Below are 27,654 nucleotides of genomic sequence, written 5' to 3' on the forward strand. Positions count from 1 at the left end.
AGAGTTTGAAAACGCGGGAGAACTCGTGAATAACTCGGGAAAGTGGGACAGGCCCTTAAGAATGCTGCCAGGATTAGAGGGTATTAGCTTTAAACTTTAGAGTTGAGATACAAAGTAGCCCTTCGGCCCACCAAGTCCTCACCCGACCAGAGACCATCAGACAATTTACAATTTTTACAGAAGCCAATTAACCTCCAAACCTGTACGTCCTTGGAGTGGGCGTGGAAACTAAAGCACCCGGAGACAACTCACGCGGTCACAGGAAGAACGTACAAACTCAGCACAGACAGCACCCATAGCCAGAATCAATCCCAGATCCCTGACGCTGTATTGCTGCGCCACTGTGCCTCCATATCAGGAGAGGTTGGAAAAACTAGGACTGTTTTCTTTGGAGCATCGGAGGTTGAGGAGAGACCCGATAGAAGTACAGGTATATAAAATATTAGTCACACTTAGTCAGAACCTTTTTCCCCTGCATGGAAAATTCAAAGACTTGAACGCATAACTAAGATCAGTGGAGGAAAGTTTGAAGAAGATGTGAGGGGCATTTTTTTTTACATCGTGAGGTGAGTACCTGGAATGTGTTACTAAGGTGGTGGTGTACTGTTAAAGCACTAATACATTTGCATAAAACTCTCACAAATAAATGAATGGCCAGGGAATAATGTAATGATTACAACCAAATCTGAGGAGGGATTGTTGACCAGAACATTTGGACCTTACAGCCTTGCAGTGAAGGGGAACGGAGCAATGAACGGCAAGGACAGGTGTTGATGGGAAGAATGTGTACAACTTCAGTAGGTGCAAAGCATCCAGACAAGTTGACAGTGCTTATGTTAAATAAATCTCATTGGTCTCCATCTGACATTATTGTATATATATATATATATATGAAGGCCTTAGCTCCAGAATCAGAATCGTACCATTCTGAAAAAAGGCCTTTTGGCCGACCTCGTGCATGTTGCCTGCAATAGCCATCTGAGCAAGCCACAGGCCTACAACACTCAACAACTTTCCTATCCCAGAAACTGCCCAAGTGTCTTTTAACTGTATCTGCCTTCACCATCTAAATGTTCACCACCATCTGTGTGGAAAAAGCCACGCCACAGATCTCCTTTAACATTTTCCCTTCTCACATTAAGCCTGTGCCTTCTTGTTCCACATTCACTTGCTCCGATTTGAAAAAGATTTGGATCATCTACCAATATCTGCGTATCTATGCTCTTCATAATTTTATAAAACTCCATAAGATCATACTTCAACCTTTTAAATTGCAGCCTCTCCTGTTTCTCCTTATAACGACAGCCCTCTATTCCAAATGTAGAAACAAGGAACTGCAGATGCTGGTTTACACAAAAGGACACAAAGTGCTGGAGTACAGGTGAGGCACAGGGGAAGGATTGAGAGGGGTGGGGGGAAGAAAGGTGGGGGGAAGAAAGGAGGGGGAATGAGGGGGTTGTCAAAGGTTTCCTACAATTGGAGAATTCAAATGTTCATACTGTTGGATCATAAGCTACGTAAGAAGTGTTGTTCCTCCAGTTTGTGTGTGGCCTCACTCTGGCAGTGGAGGAGGCCCAGGACAGAAAAGGTCAGTATGGGATTAAGAGTTAAAATATATTTTTAAAATACAAAAAAAGAGTTAATATGGTGAATATCTTCTGCACTCTCGCTATTGTAAATAGATCCTTCCTGTAGTGTGATGATCAGAACTGCACACAATACTTTAAGTGTGTTCGAACCGGTGTTTAGACTTCAGATACAGTGTGGAAACAGGCCTTTATGCCCACCTCGTCTGCACCAACCAGCGATCACCCCTACACTAGCACCATCCTAAATGATACACCACTATTCCCAGATCTCTCTGTACCGTAACACTCTCCAAAGCTGTAACATTTATTGTGCAAGTCCTGCAGTGGTCTGATAGGCCAAAGTGCAACACCTCACACCAGTCAGAGATACTCACAATGCAACAGTGTAGGAAGGAACTACAGATGCTGGCTTGCACCAAAGATAAGACACAAAATGCTGGAGTAACTCAGTGGGATGGGCAGCATCTCTGGAGAGGAGGGGCTCGAGCCAAAACGTCACCCATTCCTTTTCTTCAAAGATGCTGCCTGTCCCGCTGAGTTACGCCAGCATTTTGTGGCTATCTTCTCCCAATGCAGCATGCGGCCTTTTTAGTTATAATATAAACCATTGGCTATTAAAAATCTACGTTCTCATCATTTAGCGACAAATCTTGAAACTTTTGTTTTCGTTCCACTGCCCAAACCATTTATGGTAGCTGAACAAAGCAGATTTTAAGAAACTCAAACTCAACTTCCTCCTCATCAAGTTTCAATCTTATAGCCAAGACATGAATTATGTTAGAAATTAACCTAAAGACAGCACCAAGTAAAATCAATCGCAGGTCAAGGTGATACTATAGACAATAGACAATAGGTGCAGGAGTAGGTCATTCAGCACTTCGAGCCAGCACCGCCATTCAATGTGATCATGTCTGATCATCCCCAATCAGTACCCCGTTCCTGCCTTCTTCCCATATCTCCTGACTCCACTATTTTTAAGAGGCCTCTCCAGCTCTCTCTTGAAAGCATCCAGAGAACCTGCCTCCACTGCCCTCTGAGGCAGAGAATTCCACAGACTCACCACTCTCTGTGAGAAAAAGTGTTTCCTCGTCTCCGTTCTAAATGGCTTACTCCTTATTCTTAAACTGTGGCCCCTGGTTCTGGACTCCCCCCAACATCGGGAACATGTTTCCTGCCTCTAGCGTGTCCAAGCCATTAACAATCTTATATGTTTCAAGTGATCACTTATCAGGATGTTTGCACTAGTTTGCTTAATAGATGCTGCTGCACCCAAATTCAAAAGGATGTTTAACGCTTGTGATTAGATTTTAACCCATGCCTTACTTTCAAAGCCTTAAAAATTATTCCTGGTGGTCTGGGAGAACGGGTTGTGTTGTTGTTCAACTGCTGCTCAATTGTCCACAATAATCCAGCAAAATCTGTTGGAGGGTTATATGTTCTGGTTCCTTTGTACTGTATGGAACAAAAGGCTTCTGGAAAGCGCCCAAGTTTATGAAATCGCTCCTGTAACAGTTTTTCTGGCAGCTCAGAAGGTCCATCTGCAGAGAGAATATAAGTTTAATGCAAAGCACCAACCAACCTACAAATGCATTTAGTCATAAGAGTACTGTTCTGTTTTTAGTTTAGAGATACAGCAGCACGGAAACAGGCCCTTCGGCCCACCGAGTCCGCATCGACCAGCAATCCCTGCACATTAACAATGTCCTACACACACTAGGGACAATTTACACTTACACAAAGCCAATAAACCTATAAACCTGCGCATCTCTGTAGTGTGGGAGGAAACCGAAGATCTCGTATAAAACGCACGCGGTCATGGGGAGAACGTACAAACTCCGTACAGACAGCACCCGTAGTTTGGATCGAACCCGGATCTCTGGCCTGCAAGTGATGTAAGGCCACAACTCTACCGCTGCCCCACCGTGCTGCCTGTACTGAAACAGGCTCTTTCACCCACCAAGGCCTCATTGATTATCAACCACTCATCCTGCACCAATCCTTCCTATTATCAATGTTCCCGCATTCTCAGCTTCCCCCACCCTTCTATCACTCACATACACATCAGATTTACAATTTACAGAGGCCAGTTAATCTATCTGCGCGGTTTTGGGGTCTGAGAGGAAACGGAAGCACCCAGAGGAAATCCACCTGGTCAGAGGTAGAACATTCACGGATAGTGTCTGGGGCCCAGATGGAGCTGTGAGGCTTCTGCCCAAGCACCAGTGATGGGGGGAATTAATATTCAGGATGGTGTGAAAGTACTAATCAGGCAGGCTTACTTTGTCTAGGACAGTGTGGAGTATTGGAGTTGCACTTATCCAGGTAAGCAGAGTGCTTGACTACATGTTCCTTATTGGTCATAGAAAGGATCTGGGTGTCAGGAGGTGATTTACTCCCCACAGTACACCTAGTTTTTGTCCTGTTCTTGTCATCACATTATTTGTGTCATTAGTGCAGTTGAATTTCTGTTGCAGTTCAATAGTGAAGTTCAGAATGCTGATGGTTGGAGGGTTTGGCTCTCGGTGAGATGGTCTCTGCATAACCGTTCTGTGATTCACAGATTACTTGCCATTGATCAGGCCATGTCTGCATGTAGACCAGGTCTTGTGGCTGGCCCAGACTGCAGCGTTTGCTGAGGAGTTGAAAATTGAATTGAACATTGTGCAATCTTCAGCAGGGAAGTACAATGGGATCTGGGGGTAAGCATGCAGGTACAGCAGGCAGTGAAGAAAGCCAATGCCATGTTGGCCTTTATAACAAGTTGTCGATTATAGGAGCAAAGAGATCCTTCTGCAGTTGTACAGGGCCCTAGTGAGACCACACCTGGAGTATTGTGTGCAGTTTTGGTCTCCAAATTTGAGGAAGGACATTCTTGCTATAGGGTGATTTCATGAAAGGTCACTGGAGCGTAGATCCGCACCCACGTGACCGAAAATCTCAAGTGGAGGACATGCTAGACATCCGGTACATGTTAGTGGATGGGAAAACACGCACTTTCCCACCCGTTAAAAACATAGAAAACGGCCAGGTTTTGATCTGCAATTTATTGTGCTAGTCGGGGTGACCGTGAGGCACAGCTACCTAGATTTACAGTTAAAAAAAAAGGATAGAAACTAAGGTAAATTAAAGAGGGAGCTGAAGGTGCCAATCCAGCGGAAGTGAACAGCGGACATTTGCCGTGGAGATTTAAAGGTCCAAAATATCGGGAATTATCGCGTTTGCTCTCTGAATTTCATCAAAAGTAAGGCATTATTGACTTACTTTTGATGAAATTCAGCCATGATCACTGTGAATGGTGGTGCTGGCTCGAAGGGCCGAATGGCCTACTCCTGCACCTATTGTCTATTGCCTATAAAATGCTAAAATAACACAGTAGGTCAGACAGTGTCGAGCTTCTGGCTGTTGGAATAACTTAGATCACACACAGTGATTAAGATCCAAAGACTTTATTAGCGTTACAGCATAGGTAACTTAATTTTAATACGTAACTCAAGACTGAGGGGGAAAGGGCAGAGAAGCTTTCTGTTAAACTACTGGGCGTAGCTACAAAGCATGACTCATGAGTGGCACTGATCTACATCCTCCCTCTTAAAGAATTTAATGTCAGTACAAAACCATTGTCTAAATAACGCATGCATAGCAATTGATAATAAGCTGGAGGAAAGTAAGTCAAACATAGCCCGGGTACTTCACGGTAGGCTTGCAAACACGACCAGCGCGGGTGCGATATAAACCATTTCCGTTTTTCCCCATCGGGGAGAGCCGGTGGCTTCACGGGTGACGGAGATTGAACCAGCAATCCCGGTGGTGAAACAAGGGACTGTGGCGCAGGCGGAGGGTGTGGACCACTGGCAAAGTAGCTGTTCCAGAAGTGGGTTGTTGTGCTGGTGTAGGCAGATCAATGCCGCTGGACATGGACGGAAGTACACTTGCACGGTCTGGATAATACGGAGGTGGAGTCGGCTCATTCACAGGCAGGATCTGTTGTCTGTTAAGCCTGTAGGTGCCGCCAACGGCACTGACCAGATATGAGCGTGGCTCAGAAGTAGTTCCAGAAATAACACCGATACGATCATGGCCTTTGTCAGTTTGCAAACGAACCACCTGCCCCTTGGTTAATGGTAGCAGTGGCCTACTTGCCTTGTCATACCACTGTTTTTGAATGTCACGCTTTTGTTGTGACCTGGACTGGACTTCCGATGGTGGAACCATCTGTCGGATCAATTCCTGATTCGCCACAGACACTGTGGCTCAGGTCTGCCTTGACAATAAACTTTGGGCAGGTGAACCCAAAATGGGGTCGCGGGAGATGTTGCGTAGGTTGAGCAGATCCAGGTACACGTTGGAATTAGCTCTGTACGAACGTTTCATGGGCTGTTTGGCACTCTTGACAGCCCACTCAGCTAGTCCATTCGACTGTAGATATTCAGGGCTGCTGGTGATGTGGCGAAAACCCCAGCATGCAGCAAACTCCTTGAAGTGTCGGCTGGTAAATTGACTGCCGTTATCAGATAGCAGTATGCACGGAGCTCTGAGGTCTGCAAAATGGCGAGCAAGCTTCGAAACTGCCTCGCGAGAAGTGGGGCTGCTAAGAAAATCAATGTCAAACCATCCAGAATACGAATCGACAAGTACCAGGTACTGCTTGCCATGCCATTCAATTATGTCAGTTGCCACTGTAGATCACGGGAGTGGAGGAGCCGGATGTGAAAGAAGTTGTTGCTTTTGTTGATGAGTTGCCAAGCTGTTACACACTGCACAGGACGCCACATTCTCGGTAATGTATTCGGCCATGCCAGGCCAGTAAAAGATGTGTCTTGCCCGTAGGACGGCGGCTTCAGCGCCTGGGTGCCCTGCATGGGCAGCATTAAAATACTTGCTGTGCAGCGAAGCGGGAACCACAGCCTTGTGTGCTTTTACAGTAATGCCATCCTGCAGCACTAGCTCATTGCGGACGGCAAAGAAATACCGGACTGTAGCGTTTGTCTGGCCAGCCGACGCGAGCGACCGTAAGGTACAGTCAGCAGCAGTGTGGGCAACCAGGTCTTCCACACAGGACGAGGGAATAAAAGACACAGTCATTACGATAAACTCATCATCTGGTGAGGGCGGACCCTCACAGATCTTTCACGAGCGAGGGTGTCAGCCAGGTGCATATCATTAACACGTTTGTAGGTCAGAACAATGTCATATTTTTGAAGTTGCAGCAACATCCGCTGTAGGCGCCCTGGAGAGGCATGAATCGGTTTGTTAAAGATGATGATCAGAGGTTGGTGGTCAATTTCAATCGTTACCATTTGTCCGAAGATAAAGTCGTTACATTTCTTGCAGGCGAAAACAACTGCCAACAGCTCTTTCTCAATTTGGTATAGCGTTGTTCTGTGTCAGTCATAGTGCACGAGGCGTAGGCAACAGGCTTATTGCCGCTACCGTCATTTTGAAGACATGCTGCGCCTAGTCCGTGTTGTGAAGCATCACAAGTCAGTGTGGCCGGTCGTTTAGGATCAAAATAAGCGAGAGTAGGAGCACAAGACATCTGCTGCTTAAGAGTGTCGAACGCCATCTGCTGTTGCTCATGCCAGGTCCAAGCAGCGTCTTTGTGTGTAAGCTGGCACAACGGGGCTGATATTTCACTGAAGTCCAAAATAAATTTACTCAAGTAGTTCACCATGCCAAGGAATCTCTGCAGACCGAGCATGTCTGTGGGTGCTGGGAGCTCGTTGATGGCACTGGTTTTCGCCGGATCAATTTTTAGGCCGTCCTTAGTGAACACATGGCCTATGTATTTCACCTCTTACCCTGAATTTGCATTTTTGAGGGTTTAACTTGAGATTAATGGCCTTGGCGCGATCCAGGACCTTTGTCAGATTAGCATTGTGTTCTTCAACAGTTCGTCCAGCAACGAGGATGTCATCCACTACAATGGAGCATGGGTTAACCCTCAAACAACTGCTCCATAGCTTGTTAAAGTACTTCACTGTCAGAGCTTATGCCAAAAGGCATGTGAAGAAATCTGTAACGCCCAAACGGTGTGCTGAAGGTGGTTAACTTGGAGGAGTTATGTTCCAGCGAAATCTGCCAGAATGAACTCTTGGCATCTAGAACAGTGAATACAGTTGCCTCAGCCATCTGTGCTGCAATCTCATCCACAGTGCACATGGGATAGTGAGGTTGTTTAATGGCTGTGATTAAGTCCTTAGGGTTGATACAAATCCGTATTTTGTCTTTATTCTTCATCGTTGCCACAACCATTGCCCAATCCGAGGGGTCAGCGATGGGAGCAATCACACCTAGACACCATTCTGTTGAGTTCACTTTGAACATGGTCCCGCATAGCATGGGGAATCTTGTGAGCTGGACAGACAACTGGAATTACCTCAGGGTTAATGGTAATTGTGTACTCAACAGGCAGCCTGCCCGGCTTGTCGTCAGACAAAGTTTTGAATTGTGTCAGGATTTGTTGGCTAAAGTCACAGGTTGTAGTCGGATGACAAACAGAAGGGCTGAAAGAGACGTGGTCCCAGGTCGTGACAAGCGTCGGTACCCAGCAGAGACGGCACATCCTCACGTACAACATAGAAACTCAGGTTGTGGACACGCGAGTTAATACAGCAGCATAACTCGACTTGACCGACAGGGTGCTCTGGACCTCCTGCAAATGGGAGAAGGGAGGCAACCGTAGGGGTGACAGTCTCTGTTTTTCGTAACTTTTTCAACACAGCTAGACAGATCACATTACATCTGGCCCCTGTGTCAACTTTCAGACAAACGTTCTTGCCATTACCGAGCAAGGCGACCTTGGGGTCCAGTTGTTTGTGTGTTGAGTCAGACATGGAATGCATATCCAAGTCAAAACCTTCGCTAGCAGCCTGCAAATCCGTGGGAGCTGGTTGAGAGCATTCTGAGAGCAAGTTCTCATGGCCAAGTGAATTAACAGATTGTCTTGTTTGAACTCTGTTGCTACGCGAGCGGCAGCATTTGAAGAAATGATTCCGTTTGTTACAAAATCAACATAATTTTCCATACGCAGGGCAACGGTCACAAACAGCAGCATGCGAACCCCCACAGTTAAAACAATTGTCTATTAGTCTCACGATAGAATTGTCGGGCACTTGAGGAGAACGGCGAGAGATTTGATAAGGCATGCCGGCAACATTAATTTCACGACCAGCAGAGTGCCCTAAAACTTTTGTATGACGTCAGCCATTTCAGCAATGCAACAGTGGTTTTAAGCAGTCTATAGAGTAAGCTCAGCATCCTGCAGTAGCTCATTACGTAATTTATCATTGTGGACACTATAAATCAAATGGTCACGGACTAGGCTATCACATATATCCCAGAAATCGCATTGATTGGCAATGTGCTTCAAGACACTGACATACATCTCCACAGGTTCACCCTATCTCTGGCTTCGGGAAAATAATAAATGCCTCTCCATGACCAAGTTAGTGCGTAACTCACATAACTGTCGGAATTTGCATAGTAGGCAATCAGGGTCATGTGGGAGCGATCTGGACACCAGCCGGGTCAAACCTAGCCGGTTCATAATGAAATCTTCTGCCACATTGGGCAGCTTCTGTGCTTGCTAGATTAAGAAGAATTGACGTTCGAACACCGGGAGCAGCAGTAGGTTGAGCTGCTTCAATGTAAATTGAGAAATCTTCTTCAAATACGCGCCACCGTTGTGCGAGGTCTTCGTCAAACACCAGGATCTCTGGTTTTGTGAGAGCAGAAACCATAGTAATATATACCGGAGAAAACAACAAACTAAAATAAAAGCAATATAATTAATCAAGGAGTGAGTCCGTGCACTCTGATACCATGTCGAGCTTCTGCTGTTGGAATAACTTAGGTCACACACAGTGATTAAGATCCAAAGACTTTATTAGCGTTGCAGCATAGGTAACTTCATCGTAATACGTAACACAGGACTGTGGGAGAATGGGCTGAGAAGCTTTCTGTTAAACTAGTGGGCGTAGCTACAAAGCATGACTCACAACATGAGTGACACTGATCTGCAGACAGCATCTCTGGAGAAAAGGAATGGGTAACGTTACGTTGGTGACGTTAATTGCCCCACATTCGCAACATGGACAGAGTCCCCCCCCCCCCCCCCACCTAGTCATTACCTTTCACCCCATCAGCCCTCACATGCAGCACATACTAGTCACATCTTCCCATCTCAGTTCTAGGTATAGACTGCGAGACCAAATGCAGGCTGGTCGATGATTTCGCTGAACACCTTCGCTCAGTACACCCTGACCTACCCAGTTGCCAAACACTTTAATTCCCCCTGAATTCAGTCTGAAGAAGGGTATCGACCCGAAACGTCACCCATTCCTTATCTCCAGAGATGCTGCCTGTCCCACTGTGTTACTCCAGCATTTTGTGTCCACCGTCACTATAAATACCCCTCTCATTCCCTTACTAACCTTTCTGTCTTGGGGCACCTCCACTGTCAAGAGTGAGGCGTGAGGCCAAACGCAAATTGAAGGAACAGCACCTCATATTTCGCTTGGGCAGCTTACACCTCAGCGCTAGGAATATTGATTTATTTAATTTTAAGTAACCCATTCATTCCCTCTCTCTCTGTTCCCCCTCCCCCACCCTAGTTATCCTCCTAGTTTCACTGTCGGCCTGCTTATTTTCAGTTTTCGTACCCCCTCGTTACCACCTCTTCCACAGCCAACAGTGGACCATTGGGGCCTCCACCTTTCCTTGATCATCCTGGCTGCCCCCGAATTGATCTTATCATATCTTTCTTCTTTTGTTATTTGTTACTCCGCATACCTCCAGTTTCCCTCTCCCCTGACTGAGTTTGAAGAAGGGTCTCGAGCCGAAACGTCACCTATTATTTTTCTCCAGAGACGCTGCCTGACCCACTGAGTTACTCCAGCTTTTTGTGTCCATCCCCAGACATCATGTTGGCAGGAAGTCCATTGGTGAAGCAGCTGAAGATGGTTGTGGTCAAGTAACTGTCCTAAGGGATATCTGCAAAGACATCCTGGGGCTGGGATCATTACCTCCAACAACCACAACCTGTGACTCAAACCAATAGCATATTTTCCCGTCGATGCTTGGTAACTTAAATTTTAGCAGAGTTCTTTTGATGCCATGTTCCGTTAAATAGGCTCTTGAATAACATCTCCAGTTTCTATTCAAATAGCTCACACGCAAGCTAATAATTATTACCTTGTTTAAAATGAAGGAATCGCAGGTTGGGGTTTATGTCAAACAGCATGGTTTGCTTGATTATTTTTAGACTTCACAAGTCCCAGTGACTCAATGAATCTTAAAATATTTGTTGCCTTATATGCAAATCTAATTATCTTTAAAAAAACATTGATGAACCCTGTGCTTACCAAATAAGAAATAACACTTATTTCCTTTGTTTGTCTGTTAGCTCAGATCAACCACAAACAAAAATTAGAATTTAGTGCAAAAAAGACCATTCTGTGTCCCTTCAACCAGGTCAACCCAACATACATGACTGATTCTAGCAGCGAGCTGAGAAACCGCGTGTGTGTTACCTTATCACCATCTTGTTAAAAGATAGACAATGTTTACTGTTTCCTCATTAAATCAATCACCAAAATGCTCTAATATAATCCAATATCACCCATGTAATTTGGTGTTAAATGAGACAAATAGTTTCCTGATTTTTGCTTCTGGGTGATTTATTGTATTCCTGATAATTTTCCAAGTACATTGCATGATAATTGTACTCCAAAATACATCACATTCCTTTATTAGCACTGAATCCAAATCCTAGTAGTCTCAACCCAACAGCGATGCGAACTCAGAGCGCTGGAGTAATTCAGCAGGTCAGGCAGCATCTCAACAGAACATGGATAGGAGACGTTTCAGGTCGGGACTCTTCTTCAGACTGATTGGGCTGGAGGGTGGGAGGAGAAAGGTGGAAGAGAGGAGGTGCAGGATAAAGCCTTGCGAGTGTCAGGTAGTACGTGAGGGGGCCCTACCTCACCTGTATCTCCCTATCACCGGCATCTTTGTGCCTTTCATTTTGTAAAGCAACATCTGCAATTACCTTTTTCTACCATTTTTGTGCAATTTATCTGTTCTTGCAATGCGGATGGCATTGGCAAAGTCAGCATTCACTGTCCATTCTACACTGCCCTCTCAACTAAGAGGCTGTTCAGAATTAACCATAATGGGGTATCTGGAGTCACAAATACGCCAGACAGATGAGGATGCAGAAAATAGACACAAAGTGCTGGAGTAAATCAGCGGGTCTGGCAGCATCTCTGAGCCGAAACGTAACCCGTCCTTTTTCTCCAGAGATGCTGCCTGACCCACTGAGTTATTCCAGCACTGTGCCCATCCATCTTTGGTATAACCCAATATCTGCACTTCCTTTCTACACAGATAAGGATGCAGGATTTCCCTTCCTAAAAAGTCGGTGAACAAATGGGTTTTCAGAATAATTCAGTGGTACATTCTGTCACTGAAACAAGATTCCATATCCGCCTGAATGGGACCAGCGGTTGAGACTTGGATGAAGGGGTCCATAACTCTACATTGAAATCAAAGTACTGATTACTGCTGACCTTGCAGAATCCACTTGACCTATACTCTGCATCTCGGCTCCCTCTCCAGCCAGCCCTCTCCACCAGACTCTGTATTGTCATACTATTCTGACATTTCCAAACACAGTCCAACAAGTTTACAAGTGGACACAAAATATTGGAGGAACTCAGCGGGAAAGTAACGCCCGCTGAGTTATTCCAGTAGTTTGTGTCTATCTTCGGTGTAAACCAGCATCTGCAGTTCCTTCCGACAAGTTTACAAATGAATTGTCAGAAGATTAAGATGCCATTGAATGTATAGGGAGGTTGCACGGCAGTCGAGGTCAACGATCGTGACCCGTACTGATGCCACGCAACATCAACTAGGGTACACGCGGTGAATTTCAGCTAAGTATTTACTATGGCTGGCAGCACAGCCGGCTCTTCTTTAGTCCCAGCATCCGGACTCCACACTCTGGTTCCACACTCGCGGACCCTGGGCCGTTTGTCCCCGCGGTCGGGGGCGGGGGGGGTGGTCGGTTCGGTGTGTGTTACCTGCAGCGCATGACAGTGAAGCTGCACAGAGGGAGACGGGGCGGAGGGCGGCCATGGCCGGACAGCGCTGACCCTCGAGGGATGCGCTCCTTCGGCCGCTCACACCTTACTCGGGTTCAGAGCAAATATACGAGAGCATTTGGTTCAGAGCGCTCAGTCACCCTCCACAATTATTTACAGCACAAAAATTGATCATTTCGGCGTTTGTTTAACAGGTAAGAAAATATGCGTTCTTATCTGTTAAAAAACGCCGAAATGGTCAATTTTTGCGTTGTAAATAATTGTGGAAATCGGGGTAACCCTGAGAGACATTTATCCTACTTCAGAATTCCAAAGGTAAGGAGAAATGATGGTGGAGAGAAGCGAGAGCCGAAGGGACTACAACAGCTAAAGTGGTTGGTGAACATTGGCCGTGCAGATATCAAGATAGAGAATATTGGGAATAATCGCGTTTGCTCACTGCATTTCATCAACAGTAAGGCATTATTTGTGTTTTTTCTTCATTCCTTTAGTATCTAAAAAGTTTCAGAAGTGATAAATCTGGCTGTAAAACTTTAAAATCAGCCAAGTGGGTATCTACATGCAAAATGAAAATGCTTCTGAAGCTAAATTTATCAATTAAAAAATCTCCAGACTTACGAGTGGTGTGCAGAAAAGTAAGTTTTATATCATGATGCTATTTAGATGTGTATTTTGGCAAATAATAAAATGTCCTGACAGCTTGAACACCCACTCCCTTTCAAAGATATTGTCAATTTGCTGAGGTTGATTATGTCCAATTAACAGCTAACAATTATGCCATTCCGTGGCTTGCATCCGAGTAAAATGTAATTCAAAACCCACGTATGGTTTGCGGTTTTTTTTAATGATAAATTTTGCTTCAGAAGCGTTTTCTTTTTGCATGTAAAAACCCACTTGAGAACCATGGGCGATTTTAAAATTTTACTGCCAGATTTATCACTTCTAAAACTTTTTAGATACCAAAGGAACCAAGAAAAAACACAAATAATGCCTTACTGTTGATGAAATGCAGTGAGCAAACGCGATAATTCTCAATATTTTCAATCTTGACATCGGCACGACCAATGTTCGCCAACCACTTTAGCTGTTGTTGTCCCTTCAGCTCTCGCTTCTCTCTACCATAATTTCTCCTCACTTTTGGAATTCTGAAGAAGGGTAAATGTCTCTCACGGTTACCCCGATTTCCACAATTATTTACAGCGCAAAAATTGACCATTTTGGCGTTTTTTAACAGGTAAGAAAGTACGCGTTTTGTTTATTAACAGTGTATGCCGTAGGCTGCCATGTCCTCCACATGGATTGAGCTGCTCCGTGCGTCACGCCCTTTGACCCGATGACCTTAAGTGCAACCCCTCTATACATGGTTGCCACTATTGTCGAGCAAACCAAAAATAAAATATCTCAGCCCAGCACCACATCCATGAACATTAAAATACAAAAGGGTACAGCAGGATAATTACTTTAGAAACCAATTGAGCTACTTGTAATGTATAAAAAAGAGCTTAAGTTCCCAGGGCTGCCTGGCAACACAATAGACTGCAGATGGTGACGTCTGAAGCAACAAACATTCTGCAGGAGGCTTTCAGCAGATCAAGTGGGAGGGAAAGTGGGAGGGAAAGGATGGTAAGCATTTCAGGTTGAACCCCTGCATCAAAAGCACTGGGTTTCTTTGGAGAACAGGATCTAGGCATGTAACGTTTCTGGTAAACAACTTCTTGGAATTGTCTTTGACTTGATTAACATTTATTTATGGTCAGTAAATCACAGGAACAACGAAACAGAAACAAACTAGATACTAGAGGGACTTTGTGCCTGATTTATTCACTCATGTGATGCTACTTCTGCTGGTCTGTGTAATCACATCCATTACTAATTGTCCCCTGAATCGAGACAGCCTTCAAGGGTCAACCATGCTGGTGGTTCAGAAGGCAGGATGACGCCTTTCCTGCTCTGCAGGTATTACAACAATCCAATTGTATCATGGCCACTGAGAAGTGTTTTTTCAAAACAGTTTCCAGAATTGTTTAAACACTTCCTGCTCCTCCACCCTAACACAAAGGTATTCGCAACATGTTCCAAAGAGCATGACAGATAGCACCATAAGCTTTCAGAGACCAAGGGCGTGGATGTACTGAAGCTCGGTGCAGCCAACGCCAAGGCTCGGTGGGGGAGGACCACAGTCTAGGGTCCTTCTGCTGCTGAACATGGGGGGGCAGGGTGTGGTGTAGACGCCCCTCAAAAATAAGGGAAGGGATTCCACGCCAGTGGGCCACATGAGTGGCAACGGTGGGGGATAAATTTGTGAAAACAGTATTGAATGTATGTATAGCCTCAGAGAATGTCGGATGGAGTTTTGTAAAGATCAAGTATTGTAACTATTTATTTCTTGAATAAAGTATATTTTGAAATCATTTTTTTTCCAAGTTTCAGAATATAGAAAGAGAGGACATAGGGGCTTGTTCAATTATTTAACCCTCCTCCTGCTTCCTGTTTTCCTTCAGCCGACTTAACAGCTCAGTCGTTATGGTTGGGTAGGCTCAATATAAAAATATGGAGGGTCAAATGTCCTGCTTCCATGCTGTATCTCTCTACGACTCTCGTCACCGATCCAGTGGTGGGTGAATGGTGCGGAGATTCTCATGCTTCGGGGACCTCTGCTTTAGACCAGGTAGTGAACTTCACTATTAATCCATTGGTACTGACTTCAAGCAACTTCCTGTACACAAAGACCAAGCTGCAACTGCCATTTAATCATCAAATTATCGATAGTTACAAAACCAAGTGTCTCGAATAGTTCTAGTACTTGTAACCAGCACTAACCACATTGCTGCTCCCAATAACATACACTCGGATACTCACATTTTTCCCGACTCAACCATCACCACAAATATCTCAGATGAAACAGATTTCATGGCGAGGGGGAAAAGATTTTATGGTGAGGTGAGAAAAGATTTTAAAGATGAGGGGGGGGGTGGATTTTGACAGCGAGGGAGGTAAAGTTTTAAAGGTGAGAGAGGAAGATTTAATAGGAACCTGAGGGGGAAGTTTTTTTTTTACACAAAGGTTAGTGAGTTTATGGAACGAGCTGCCAGAGGAGTCTGCTGAGGCAGGTTCTGTCACAATATTTAAAAGACTTTGGACAGATATATGGATAGGGTAGGTTTAGAAGGAATGCTCAAGAAGGAACTGCAGATGCTGGAAAATCGAAGGTAGACAAAAACGCTGGAGAAACTCAACGGGTGCGGAAGCATCTATGGAGCGAAGGAAATGTGCAACGTTTTGGGCCGAAACCCTTCTTCCTTTTTGTCTACCGTAGGTTTAGAAGGATATGGGCCAAAAGCAGGCAGACAGGCAACTAGTGTAAATGGGGTTTGTTGGTCGTCGTGGGCAATATGGGCTGAAGGACCCGTTTCCACACTGTACGACACTCATATGGTTTTGATGCAATGTTAATTCTGCTTCGTAATGGAAGCTGTCTGGCCTTCTCCATTGGTCCACCAGTTCCAATTTCAAATTTCTTGACCAATCACTACCAAAAATGAGGGATATGGATTAAAAAATTCACTCAAAAATAATTTAGACACTAGACAATAGGTGAAGGAGTAGGCCATTCGGCCCCTGGAGCGATCATGGCTGATCATCCACAATCAGTACCACGATATGACCAAAGTAAATAAATAAACAAAATTCTTTTGGCTTACATTTTTTAAAGCATGCATACATAAAATAGTTTCAAAAATCACAATACAGACCATTTTCTAGGAAGACAAATATCAGCCTCCCCCCCACCCCACACCTTAACATGGGGACATCTGTATTCATAAATTTAAAAAGATTCCTGTATTGTACCCTAGTCAGTGTGCAAACTGCAAATCAAACCTACACACAAATAATTGCAATGTAATGCAACACAATCTTAACCCTTCAACTAATCAATCCCTTTAGAGCAGAAGAGAAACACAGTAAACCAACAAAGGGGAGAATCATAACACTATAATTCTGAACTTTGCTTCCATCTACGTTTAAGTTCAAATTTATCCAAATAATCAAGCACACAGCCTGAATCATCCCATGTCTTGTTTTGGAATAGATTCAGGGTAATTACAAAATGTTGCGAAGAGGTTTACTATATGGGAACATCAAACCACTCTAACCAGTAGAATAGAACCAGTATATGGAGCGATTGTTGGTCAGCGTGCATATGATGGGCCGAAGGGCCAATTTCCCCCACTGTTCACTGAATTAAACACTCTGTCATCTCAAACATCATCGTCAGATTATCTATAAGCAAACTGAGTTTCAAGCACATATATATTCCCCCAAAGGGAAATATGAAAAATCTAGTCACACAATGTACTTGAATATCCAGATCCAATACTGACATTTTCTTATTTTGCTTACCTGATCCTAATAACTTAGTGTGCACAGTCTCATGAAATATTATGACTGATGGTCCAAGTGTAGACAATGGAACATCCAACCCACACCTTGCAGTGGTAGCTTTCAATTCCTTTGTGAAGTGTTTAAGGTAGGCTTCAGATGCATCCCCAAGAAATTTAAAGAGGTCGTTGTGTAACCTGTCTGCATGAGTTCTGTAAATGATTGTGTCCGATATGGCAAGTACTTTCAGTAGCAATCTTGTTCGTTGACTTAGATTGGTAGTAGCCCCCAGCAACCCTTCAGTATCTAACACAATGACGTGATGAACAGGATCGTAGGCTGCCCATACTCCAACGGTGCAAGACTCCTGTGTGGGAGAAGTTTTAAAAACTTCACGACCATGGAAGAATGTATGATTCAGGGTATGAGACTTGCCATCACCGGTATTGCCAAAGATTGAAATAACTTTGAGGTTTTCATCTGGCTTGCAGGCAAGTTTTTTAATAAATTCTTCTTCACCTGCTACCTAAAGGAACAAACCAAAGACATGAAATAATTACGTGGGAAGATCAAATTAAAATATTACTATAAGATTTTAAAATAGAATTTCAGATGCTATAGTCAGCAACAAGCTGCTTTTTGGATAAGGACAAATTCACATCTTCACCATACACACACCCCACACTCATCCTTCAAACTTCCCATCTCGCATGATAGTAACAGGATACCCATTCTTCACTAGAGCAAGTGGACAGTTCAGTTAAGCTTCACTCACTCCTGGCAGCCAAGTACCTGGTATTATGTCCCACTGCTAATAGGTAAAAGATAATGCAAACAAAGAAAGTGAGGAAATCATACTAGTGCAATGGAGAAAAATCAACACCATTAGTTCTTTTAAAGAGGTTAACTCCAAGAATATTGCCAGTAAGCATTTGACTGCACAGCAGCTGCAATGCAAAGCCTACAGCAAGTGCACACATTTCCAGTTTCTATTCCCCCTCACTCTCCCAATGCCTCATTGTTGAATGGCCCTCTTTGGGAATGTTGTCTATCCATGTTCTCCAGAGATGTTGCCTGACCTGCTGAGTCATTCCAGCACTGTGTGTTTTTTTTTTGTAAACCAGCATCTGCAGTGCATTGTGTCCGCATTGTTTTCACAGGTACACAACCTTTTATCCGAAAGCCTTGGGACCAGACACTTCTCGGATTTCGGAATTTTTCGGATTTCGGAATGGAAGATTTTTAGCGTAGATTAGGTAGGTAGCGCGGGTGGCTTGAAAAGTCTGGAGCGGCTGCCTCCTCCCCGGAGACCGGGGAATCATTGTAAATCATTGCTTAAATGTTAGTCAGTTAGTTTGGAGGGATTTTATGTGGTGGGGGGGTGAAGGGGGAAACTTTAATTCTTAAACCCCTACCTGGTCGGAGAGGCGGGGAGCGGGCAATGCCTTACCGGGTCGCCGTGCAGTAAGCTCCGGAGCGCTGTGGCCGCTGACTCCCAACATCGCGGAGCTGGGGCTGCGGGCGTCCGGCCGCGGGAGGCGCTGGATTTGGAGCGCCGTGCAGCCAGGGGTAGAGTTGCCGGGGTCGGAGCTACAACCGGCGCCGCCCGCGGCCGGACGCCCGCAGCCCCAGCTCCGCGATGTTGGGAGTCGGCGGCCACAGCGCTCCGGAGCTTACTGCATGGCGACCCGGTAAGGCATTGCCCGCTCCCCGCCTCTCCAACCAGGTAGGGGACTAAGAATTAAAGTTTCCCCCTTCACATAAAAGCCCTCCAAACTAACTGACTAACATTTAAGCAATAATTTACAGATATTTAAGTGTCTCCCTGGTCTCCGGGGAGGAGGCAGCCGCTACAGCAGTACAGACCTGGGTTGACCGTGGGTCGTTTCGGGTCAAGTTTGGCGCCAAACGCGAGCTTTGGTGTGCAGGCAACATCCTGGAAAAAATGTCCGGTTTTCGGAGCTTTTCGGTTTCCGGAACTCCGGATAAAAGGTTGTGAACCTGTAGTTATGTGCCTCAGGTATTAATTCTATCATTCTGTTATCTTTCCAAGTTTGGTCCAATTTTGTTTCTCCACAAGGCTGTAAACCTAAGTAACAGGAGTTGACCAAACAGCTCCACCATTTAATCAGAACGTGGGTTATCCAAGCTCAAATGAGCTTTCCCAATGTCCCCCCTGTGCCTCTTGATTCCACCGAAAGCCCAAAGATTTCTCAGTCTTCAGCGAATTAAAAGACATAGCCACCACTTGGGCAAACATAGCCAACCATTTCTTTCAAATACTTTATCTCTTTAAATCAACTTAAATTTAAATCAATCTCCTACTCTTCATTTTAGTTGTATTATTGTCATGTGTACAGTGGCACAGTGAAAAGCTTTGCTTTGCATGCTATCCAATACTATGCATGAACTACAATTCAAGTCAAACTCTAGAACAACAGATAGAGCAATAGAGAGGATACAGAGTGCAGAATATTGTTCTCAGCATTGTGGAACATTATTTCCATAGACAAAGTCCAATGTCTGCCATGGGATATAGACAAATCGGACAATACCCTACCTTATGGAAGGGCTGATCAGAAGCCTAATAACAGAGGGGAAGAAGCTGTGTGATGGACTGGGTTACGTCTATAATTTATTGTGGACTTGGGTGAGCTATTCCCAAACCAAGTTGTGATGCAACCCAACCATATGCTCTCTATGGTGCATCAGCAGAGGTTTGTACGGGTAATTGGAGACAGGGCAAATTTCCCAAGAGTCTCTGATTCCACCATCAGAGATGCATTTCACTCTGTTCCTCATCCTCACTTGGGGAAATCCGACCACCTGGCTGTGCCTCTACTTCCAGCGTATAGACAGCGAATGAAGAGTACAGCCCCAGTGGTGACGACTGCAGAGCTGGTCAGGGGAAGCAGAGGATCCACTCCGTGACTGCTTGGAGTCTGTGGACTGGGTGATATTCAAAGACTTGTAGGAAGGAACTGCAGATGCCGGTTTAAACCAAAGATATACACAAAATGCTGGAGTTACTCAGCGGGACAGGCAGCATCTCTGGATAGAAGGAATGGGTGATGTTTCGGGCCGAGACTCTTCTTCAGACTGAAGTCAGAGGAGAGGGAGATAGTGATAAGGAATTGTAAGATGTGAAAACAAGACAAAGGGCATGGAGATCATGGGAAACTATGTTTTCATTCACCTCGTTTTATCTGTGTTTGCTTTGTTGTTACCTTCTCCTGGCTAACAATGATCTATTCTACGTGTTCCTTGATCCCCACATCTCTGTATCTCCCTCTCCCCTGACTTCAGTCTGAAGAAGGGTCTCGACCCAAAACATCACCAATTTTGGACTTGGTAACGTAACTGAACGAATACACCACAGTTGGTACCAACTTCATAAGATGTGTATTCCCACAAAAACCATCTGAACCTTCCCCAACCCGAACCCTTGGAAGAACCATGACGACCAAATCCCGGGCATTCAAGTTTGTCGTTGTGGATTTGTGCAAGTATTGCAGATATGATCTTGATGAGGCCGTCACAAAGGCTAAAAGGGACTTTTGCTCTTAACTGGAGGATGAAACGGACATGTCAGGGCGTGCATGCCATAACTTCCCACAAGGCAAAACCAGGGAGCAGCTCAAGATATGCTCAATGCATCCCACACACGTTTCAAAAGGGTGGACACTGATGTGCCCCCCCAAGCCCCCACAACCCCCGATGGTATTGCAATCTCATTTACCGAGGTAAACTTCAAATGACCCTTCAAATGACGCATTCTCAAAACCTGCGCGGACCAACTGGCTGGAGTTATTTGCAAACATCTTCAACCTCTCGTGACTGAGGTCTGAGAACCTCTTGCTTTAAAAGGGCATCAAGGTGCCCAAGAAGATTAAGGTGACGTGCCTCAATGACTACCAACCTGTGGCACCAATGTCAATGGTGATTATGTGCCTTGACTGGTTGATTATGACGCATATCAACTCCTACCTCAACAAGAGCCTGGCCCCACTATAATTTGCCTACTGCCACAATAGATCAACAGTGGATGCGATCTTGCTGGCTCTCCATTCTGCATTTAACCACGTGGTTAAATAAAAACACATACATCAAGCTGTTGTTCATTGACTACAGCGCTTTTAACACCATCATCCCTTCCATACCGTTTCCAGATCTGAAGAAGGGTCTCGACCCGAAACTTCAACTATTCCTTTTCTCCAGAGATGCTGCTTGACCAGCTGAGTTACTCCAGTTTTTTGTGTCTATCTGGCTGAGACCAGCATCTGCAGTTCCTTCCTACACCAAGCTCATCCCTTTGTAACTCTATCCTTGACTTCCTCATCAACAGAACACAATGGATACGAATTGGCAGCAATAGTTCTTCCACAATAACCATCAGCATTGCAGTACCTCAAGGCTGTGTGCTCAGTCCTCTGCTCTACTCACCCTATATCCATCTTTAAATTCGCCAACGACCCACCGTTGTCGGGCAAATTACAGATAATGTCAGAATATAGGAGGGAGATCGATCGTCTGATTAAATGGTGCAAGAACAATCTTGCTCTCCACATTAAACGAATTGTTGACTTTAGAAGTGAAGGCCAAGGATACACAAACCTGTTTTCGTCGACAGGCCAGTGGTGAAAAGAGTCACAACCCAAGTTCCTGGGCATGCAAATCTCTAAAGATCTGTCCTGGACCAAGCATATTGATAAAGAAAGTCCACCGATGCCTCTACTTCCTTAGAAGATTGATAAGTTTTGGTATGTCTGCAAATACTCTCTTGAACTTCTGCAAGTGTACGGTAGAGACATATTGACAGGATGATTCAGCAACTTGAACGCCCAGGAACAAAGGTGATTACAAAAAAGTGGTGAACTTTGCCCACCCATCACAGGTACCGAACTCCCTGACATTGAAGGGATCTAGGACAGTCACAGCCTCAAAAAGGCAGCCAGCATCATCAAGGACCCATCCCACCCTGCTTAGGCTCTCATTTCACTCCTGCCATCAGGAAGAAGTTACAGCGGACTGAAAACTGTAACACCCAAGTTCAGGAGCAGCTTCTTCCCAACAACCATCAGGCTTTTGAACACTACGAACTCCAACTAAATTCCAAACTACAAACCGTTTTGATTGCACTATACTGCTTAGGAAAGAACTGTAGATGTTGGTTTAAATCGAAGGTTGACACAAAATGCTGGAGTAACTCAGCGGGACAGGCAGCATCTCTGGAGAGAAGGAATGGGTGACGTTTCGGGTCGAGACCCTTGACTCTCTTTTGTCAGCCCTGCTTGTTACTACCTCAAGGAATCGCAACAGATTTGTCAGGCAAGATCTCCCTTAAAGCCATGTTGACTTCAACCTGCGCTATGTTGTTTACTGGTTTCGACACTCTGAACAACTTTTTGTTGTATATTATGGCGTGTATCCGCTAGAGGCAGGAAACATGTTCCCAATGTTGGGGGAGTCCAGAACCAGGGGCCACAGTTTAAGAATAAGGAGTAAGGCATTTGGAACGGAAATGAAGGAACACGTTTTCACACAGAGAGTTGTGAGTCTGTGGAATTCTCTGCCTCAGAGGGCGGTGGAGGCCGGTTCTCTGCATACTTTCAAGAGAGCTTGATCGGGCTCTTAAAGATAGGGTCATCAGGGGATATGGGGAGAAGGCAGGAACGGGGTACTGATTGTGGATGATCAGCCATGATCACATTGAATGGCGGTGCTGGCTCGAAGGGCCGAACGGCCTACTCCTGCACCTATTGTCTATTGTATCAAGTACAATGTTTACATATCTGTGGTGCTGCTGCAAGAAAGGATTTCATTGTTCCATTTTGGGACATACGATAATAAAACGCTGTTGACTATATCCTATGTGCTCTAATTTTATACCCTATTATCACATGCGGTGCCTTTTGTAAAAATACAATTTATGTACACTATATCCACAGATTTCTCCTCAGTTACTTATGTGTTAGGATCACATAACTCCTAATACTTCAGTCAGGCTACAGTTCAGAATTTTCAACCAGCCACCTATCGTCGTAAAGAAAGAAATTGAATGCTTTTTGAAGTTGCGTTACATTATGAGAATTGGATAGGTTTTTGAAGGTGATTAGCATTTGGGATTAAAAACAAGGATGGGGGAGTCTTTCAAAGTGCTTTCACCCTGGACTGAATAATCACCTCTGTTGCAGGATTCTGTCATTATGAGAAAGTTGGAAGTGCAAGGAAATGCGTTGCCGGTTTACAAAAACAAGGTGCTGGAGTAACTCAGCGGGAGAGGCAGCATCTCTAGAGGACATGGCTAGGCAGCAAACGTTGCCTATCTATATCCTCCAGAGATTCTGACTCTCCTGATGAGTTACTCCAGCACTTTGTGTGTTTTTAAAAATCTGAAAAAGTTGACTGCTATTTTCTGGAATGCCGGGAACGTGGACAAGTTGCTGATATATGCCAAAAATAAAGTCCATGGTCTTCCAGCACTTCTGGGGAAACCATTGGAGAGTTCTCACCATAGAAAACAAGCAATTCACCATCAATATTGTCCCTGCATCCATGAAACCAGTAATTATTGAGCTTAACTTTGACTAATGCCTAGTACACAGCTTACATTTTGGAGGGGCCAAGCTTAACATAAACAGGCGCAGTTACAGCAAGACTTTAACAAGGCACAGAAACAAGGGCCTTCAGCGCCACACATTCATACCAATCAAGGTTCATAAGTGATAGGAACAGAATTAGGCCATTCAGCCCATCAGGTCTACTACTTCTATCTCTCCCCTCAACCCCATTCTCCTGCCTGCTCCCTATAACCCGAGGCACCCCTTCTGATAGTCCAATTTGCCCAAATTTGGCACATACCTCTCCAAACCCCTCCTACTCATAGGCCTGTCCAAATGTTGTCAATGTACCCACCTTTAGTTTTACCACTCGCCCTGGCAGCTCATTCCATAAGCCCACCACCCTGTGTGGAAAAAGTCACCCCTCAGGTTCCTATTAAATCTTTTCCCTCTCGCCTGAAAACTATATTCTCTAGGTTTAGACTCCCCTGCCCCGCGGAGAGGACTGTGTAATTTCATCCTATGACCCCGTGACTGTGTTAAATCATCCTATCCATGACCCTGTGTGTAAATTCATCCTATCCATGACCCTGTCGATTATATAATTATACAATTTATTTATTGTCAAATGTGGTTTTCATTCTGTGTGTAAATTCATCCTATCCCATGACCCTGTGAGTGTGTAAATTCATCCTATCCATGACCCTGTGAGTGTGTAAATTCATCCTATCCATGACCGTCAATTATACAATTTATTTATTGTCATTTGAACCTCAAGTATGAAGTTCAAATGCAATGTGGTTTTCCCTGTGTGTAAATTCATCCTGTCCCTGACCCTGTCCTTGTGTAAATTCATCCTATCCATGACCATGTCAATTATACAATATATTTATTGCCAAATGTGGTTTTCCCTCTGTGTGTAAATTCATCCTATCCATGACCCTGTGGTGTGTACATTCATCCTGTCCCTGGTCCTATCTATGAGAGTGAAACTTCGTCCTGCCCATGACCCTGTGAGTGTGTACATCCATCCTATCCCTGACCCTGTGAGTGTGTACATTCACCCTATCCATGACCCTGTGAGTGTGTAAATTCATCCGCCCTGTCCATGACCCTGTGAGTGTGTAAATTCATCCTATCCACGACCCTGTGAGTGTGTACATTCATCCTGTCCCTGTGAGTGTGTAAATTCATCCTATCCACGACCCTGTGAGTGTGTAAATTCATCCTATCCACGACTCTGTGAGTGTGCAAATTCATCCTAACCATGACCCTGTGAGTGTGTACATTCATCCTGTCCCTGTGAGTGTGTAAATTCATCCTATCCACGACCCTGTGAGTGTGTAAATTCATCCTATCCACGGCCCTGTGAGTGTGTACATTCACCCTATCCACGACCCTGTGAGTGTGTACATTCATCCTAACCATGACCCTGTGAGTGTGTAAATTGATCCTATCCATGACCCAGTGGCCCCCAGTCAGCCCGGTCCCCTCTGCCCTCTCCCCAAGCTGCAGCTGAGGCCGCTTTACCCGGATCTCCTCCTTCTCGTCGACCAGCAAGAAGCTGTTGATGACCTCGAATGGCGGCCGGTGCTGCTGCTGGGAGCCGGGGCCATCGTCGAGTGCCGGCGGCGACGGGTATGCGACCAGCGGGTGTTTGCGCCGGTTGGCGTGGCTGCGGCGCTGGCAGTCGGTGCACAGGTTGAGGCGGCAGCTCTGGCAGCGAGCGCTGGCCCGGGTGCGGGCGGAGGCTGAGGCAGCGGCGGAGGCCGGTGCGGGCCCCGGGCCTCGGCACTGGTCGCAGTACGGGACGTGGCCCGGCTGCAGGCGCCTCCGTTCGTGGTCGGCCAGGCGCGGCTGGGCGTGGAGCTGCCGCTCGCAGCGAGCGCACTGTAGGCTGCCGCACTCGTCGCACTCGAAGGCCGCCTCCGAGCCGCTGCAGGCGTAGCTCTCCTGGCAGCCGAGGCCGGGGCCTACAGCGGGCCTGTCCGCCGAGTCCGCTTCGCCCATTCTCCTCTCCTCAGGTCGCCCGGCCCGGCTCGGCTCGGCTCGGCTCGGCCTCTTCCTGCGAATGCGCGGTCGGTCATGCGATGTGTTGGAGGGGAGGGCCCCACTCACCAAGCCAGCACGGAGCTTGCGTCAACCTGCACCTTCTGGGAACTGTAGTCCCATCATGAACGCAGACACAACTCGCTGCAGTAGTAACTCAGCGGGACAGGCAGCATCACCATCAAAGATCACACAGCAACATCTCTGGACAGAAGGGACGGCGGACGTTTCGGGTCGAGACCGTTCCTCAGACTCGGGGGTTTGGACAGGTTAGATGCAGGAAGATTGTTCCCAATGTTGGGGAGGTCCAGGACAAGGGGTCACAGTTTAAGGATAAGGGGGAAATCCTTTAGGACCGAGATGAGAAAAACATTTTTTCACACAGAGAGTGGTGAATCTCTGGAACTCTCTGCCACAGAAGGTAGTTGAGGCCAGTTCATTGGCTATATTTAAGAGGGAGTTAGATGTGGCCATTGTGGCTAAAGGGATCAGCGGGTATGGAGAGAAGGCAGGTACGGGATACTGAGTTGGATGATCATATTGAATGGCGGTGCAGGCTCGAAGGGCCGAATGGCCTACTCCTGCACCTATTTTCTATGTTTCAGACAGGCTCGGCGATTGTTTCACTCAACACAGCCCGCCTAAACACCTGATCTTCCAGTTGCCAAACACTTTAACTCCCACTCACATTCCTGCACCGACCTTTCTGTCATGGGCCTCCTCCACTGTCAGAGTGAGGCCCAGCGCAAATTGGATGAACACCACCTCATATTTCGTTTGGGCAGTTTACACTATATTCAGTCTGAAGAAGGGTTTCGGCCCGAAAAGTTGCCTATTTCCTTTGCTCCATAGATGCTGCTGCACCCGCTGAGTTTCTCCAGCACTTTTGTCTACCTTCGATTTTGCAGCATCTGCAGTTCCTTCTTAAATACAATATATGAATATTGACTTCTCTAACTTCAAGTAACTCTTGCTTTCCCTCTCTCCATCCCTCCCCCTTCCCAGTTCTCTGACCAGTCTGACTGTCCTTGATTACACTTTATCTGCTTCCTTCTTCTAGTTACCAGTGATGTATTCTACAATTTCCTTGATCATAATCCCCTTTGATGGATAGCAGTAACAGGATCGGTACGAGTCAGCATGGATTTACGAAGGGGAAATCATGCTTGACTAATCTGGAATTTTTTGAGGATGTAACTAGGAAAATGGACAAGGGAGAGCCAGTGGATGTGGTCACGTGGTATTGGGGGTAGAGTGCTGGCATGGATAGAAAATTGGTTGGCAGACAGGAAACAAAGAGTAGGGATTAACGGGTCCCTTACGGCATGGCACAGTGGCTAGTGGGGTATCGCAAGACTCGGTGCTGGGACCGCATCTATTTACAATATACATCAATGATTTAGAACAAAGTAACATTAGCAAATTTGCAGATGACACAAAGCTAGGTGGCAGTGCGAACTGTGAGGAGGATGCTATGAGAATGCAGGGTAACTTGGACAGGCTGGGTGAGTGGGCAGATGCAGTTTAATGTGGATAAATGTGAGGTTATCCACTTTGATAGCAAAAACAGGAAGGCAGATTATTCTCCAAATGGTGTCAAGTTGGGAAAAGGGGAAGTACAACAGGATCTGGGGCTCCTTGTTCATCAGTCAATGAAGTAAGCAAGCAGGTGCAGCAGGTAGTGAAGAAAGCGATGTTGGCCTTCATAACAAGAGGAGTTGAGTACAGGAGCAAAGAAGTCCTTCTGCAGCTGTACAGGTCCCTAGTGAGACCACACCTGTGTGCAGGTTTGGTCCCCTAATTTGAGGAAGGACATTCTTGCTATTGAGGGAGTGCAGCGTAGGTTTACAAGGTTAATTCCCGGGATGGCGGGACTGTTGTATGCTGAGAGAATGGAGCAGCTGGACTTGTATAATCTGGAATTTAGAAGGATGAGGGGGCATCTTATTGAAACATATAAGATTATTAAGGGTT

The 27,654-nt window shown here is 45.6% G+C and overlaps 1 protein-coding gene across 1 annotated transcript in view; it reads right to left on the minus strand.

The window, feature by feature from the left end:
- The window catches only part of zfyve1 (zinc finger, FYVE domain containing 1), a 46,191-nt gene extending 20,463 nt beyond the window's left edge, over window positions 1-25,728 (minus strand). The window contains exons 1-3 of the mRNA XM_055641033.1: window positions 25,162-25,728; window positions 17,093-17,597; window positions 2,913-3,127 (exon numbers count right to left, since the gene is read on the minus strand). Of these exons, the coding sequence (XP_055497008.1) occupies window positions 2,913-3,127; window positions 17,093-17,597; window positions 25,162-25,641 (1,200 nt within the window). The 5' untranslated portion in view covers window positions 25,642-25,728. The remainder of the gene's footprint in view (window positions 1-2,912; window positions 3,128-17,092; window positions 17,598-25,161) is intronic.
- Between the last annotated feature and the right edge of the window lie 1,926 nt (window positions 25,729-27,654).

This window comes from Leucoraja erinacea, chromosome 9, assembly GCF_028641065.1.
Source record: "Leucoraja erinacea ecotype New England chromosome 9, Leri_hhj_1, whole genome shotgun sequence".
NCBI classification, from domain to species: domain Eukaryota; kingdom Metazoa; phylum Chordata; class Chondrichthyes; order Rajiformes; family Rajidae; genus Leucoraja; species Leucoraja erinaceus.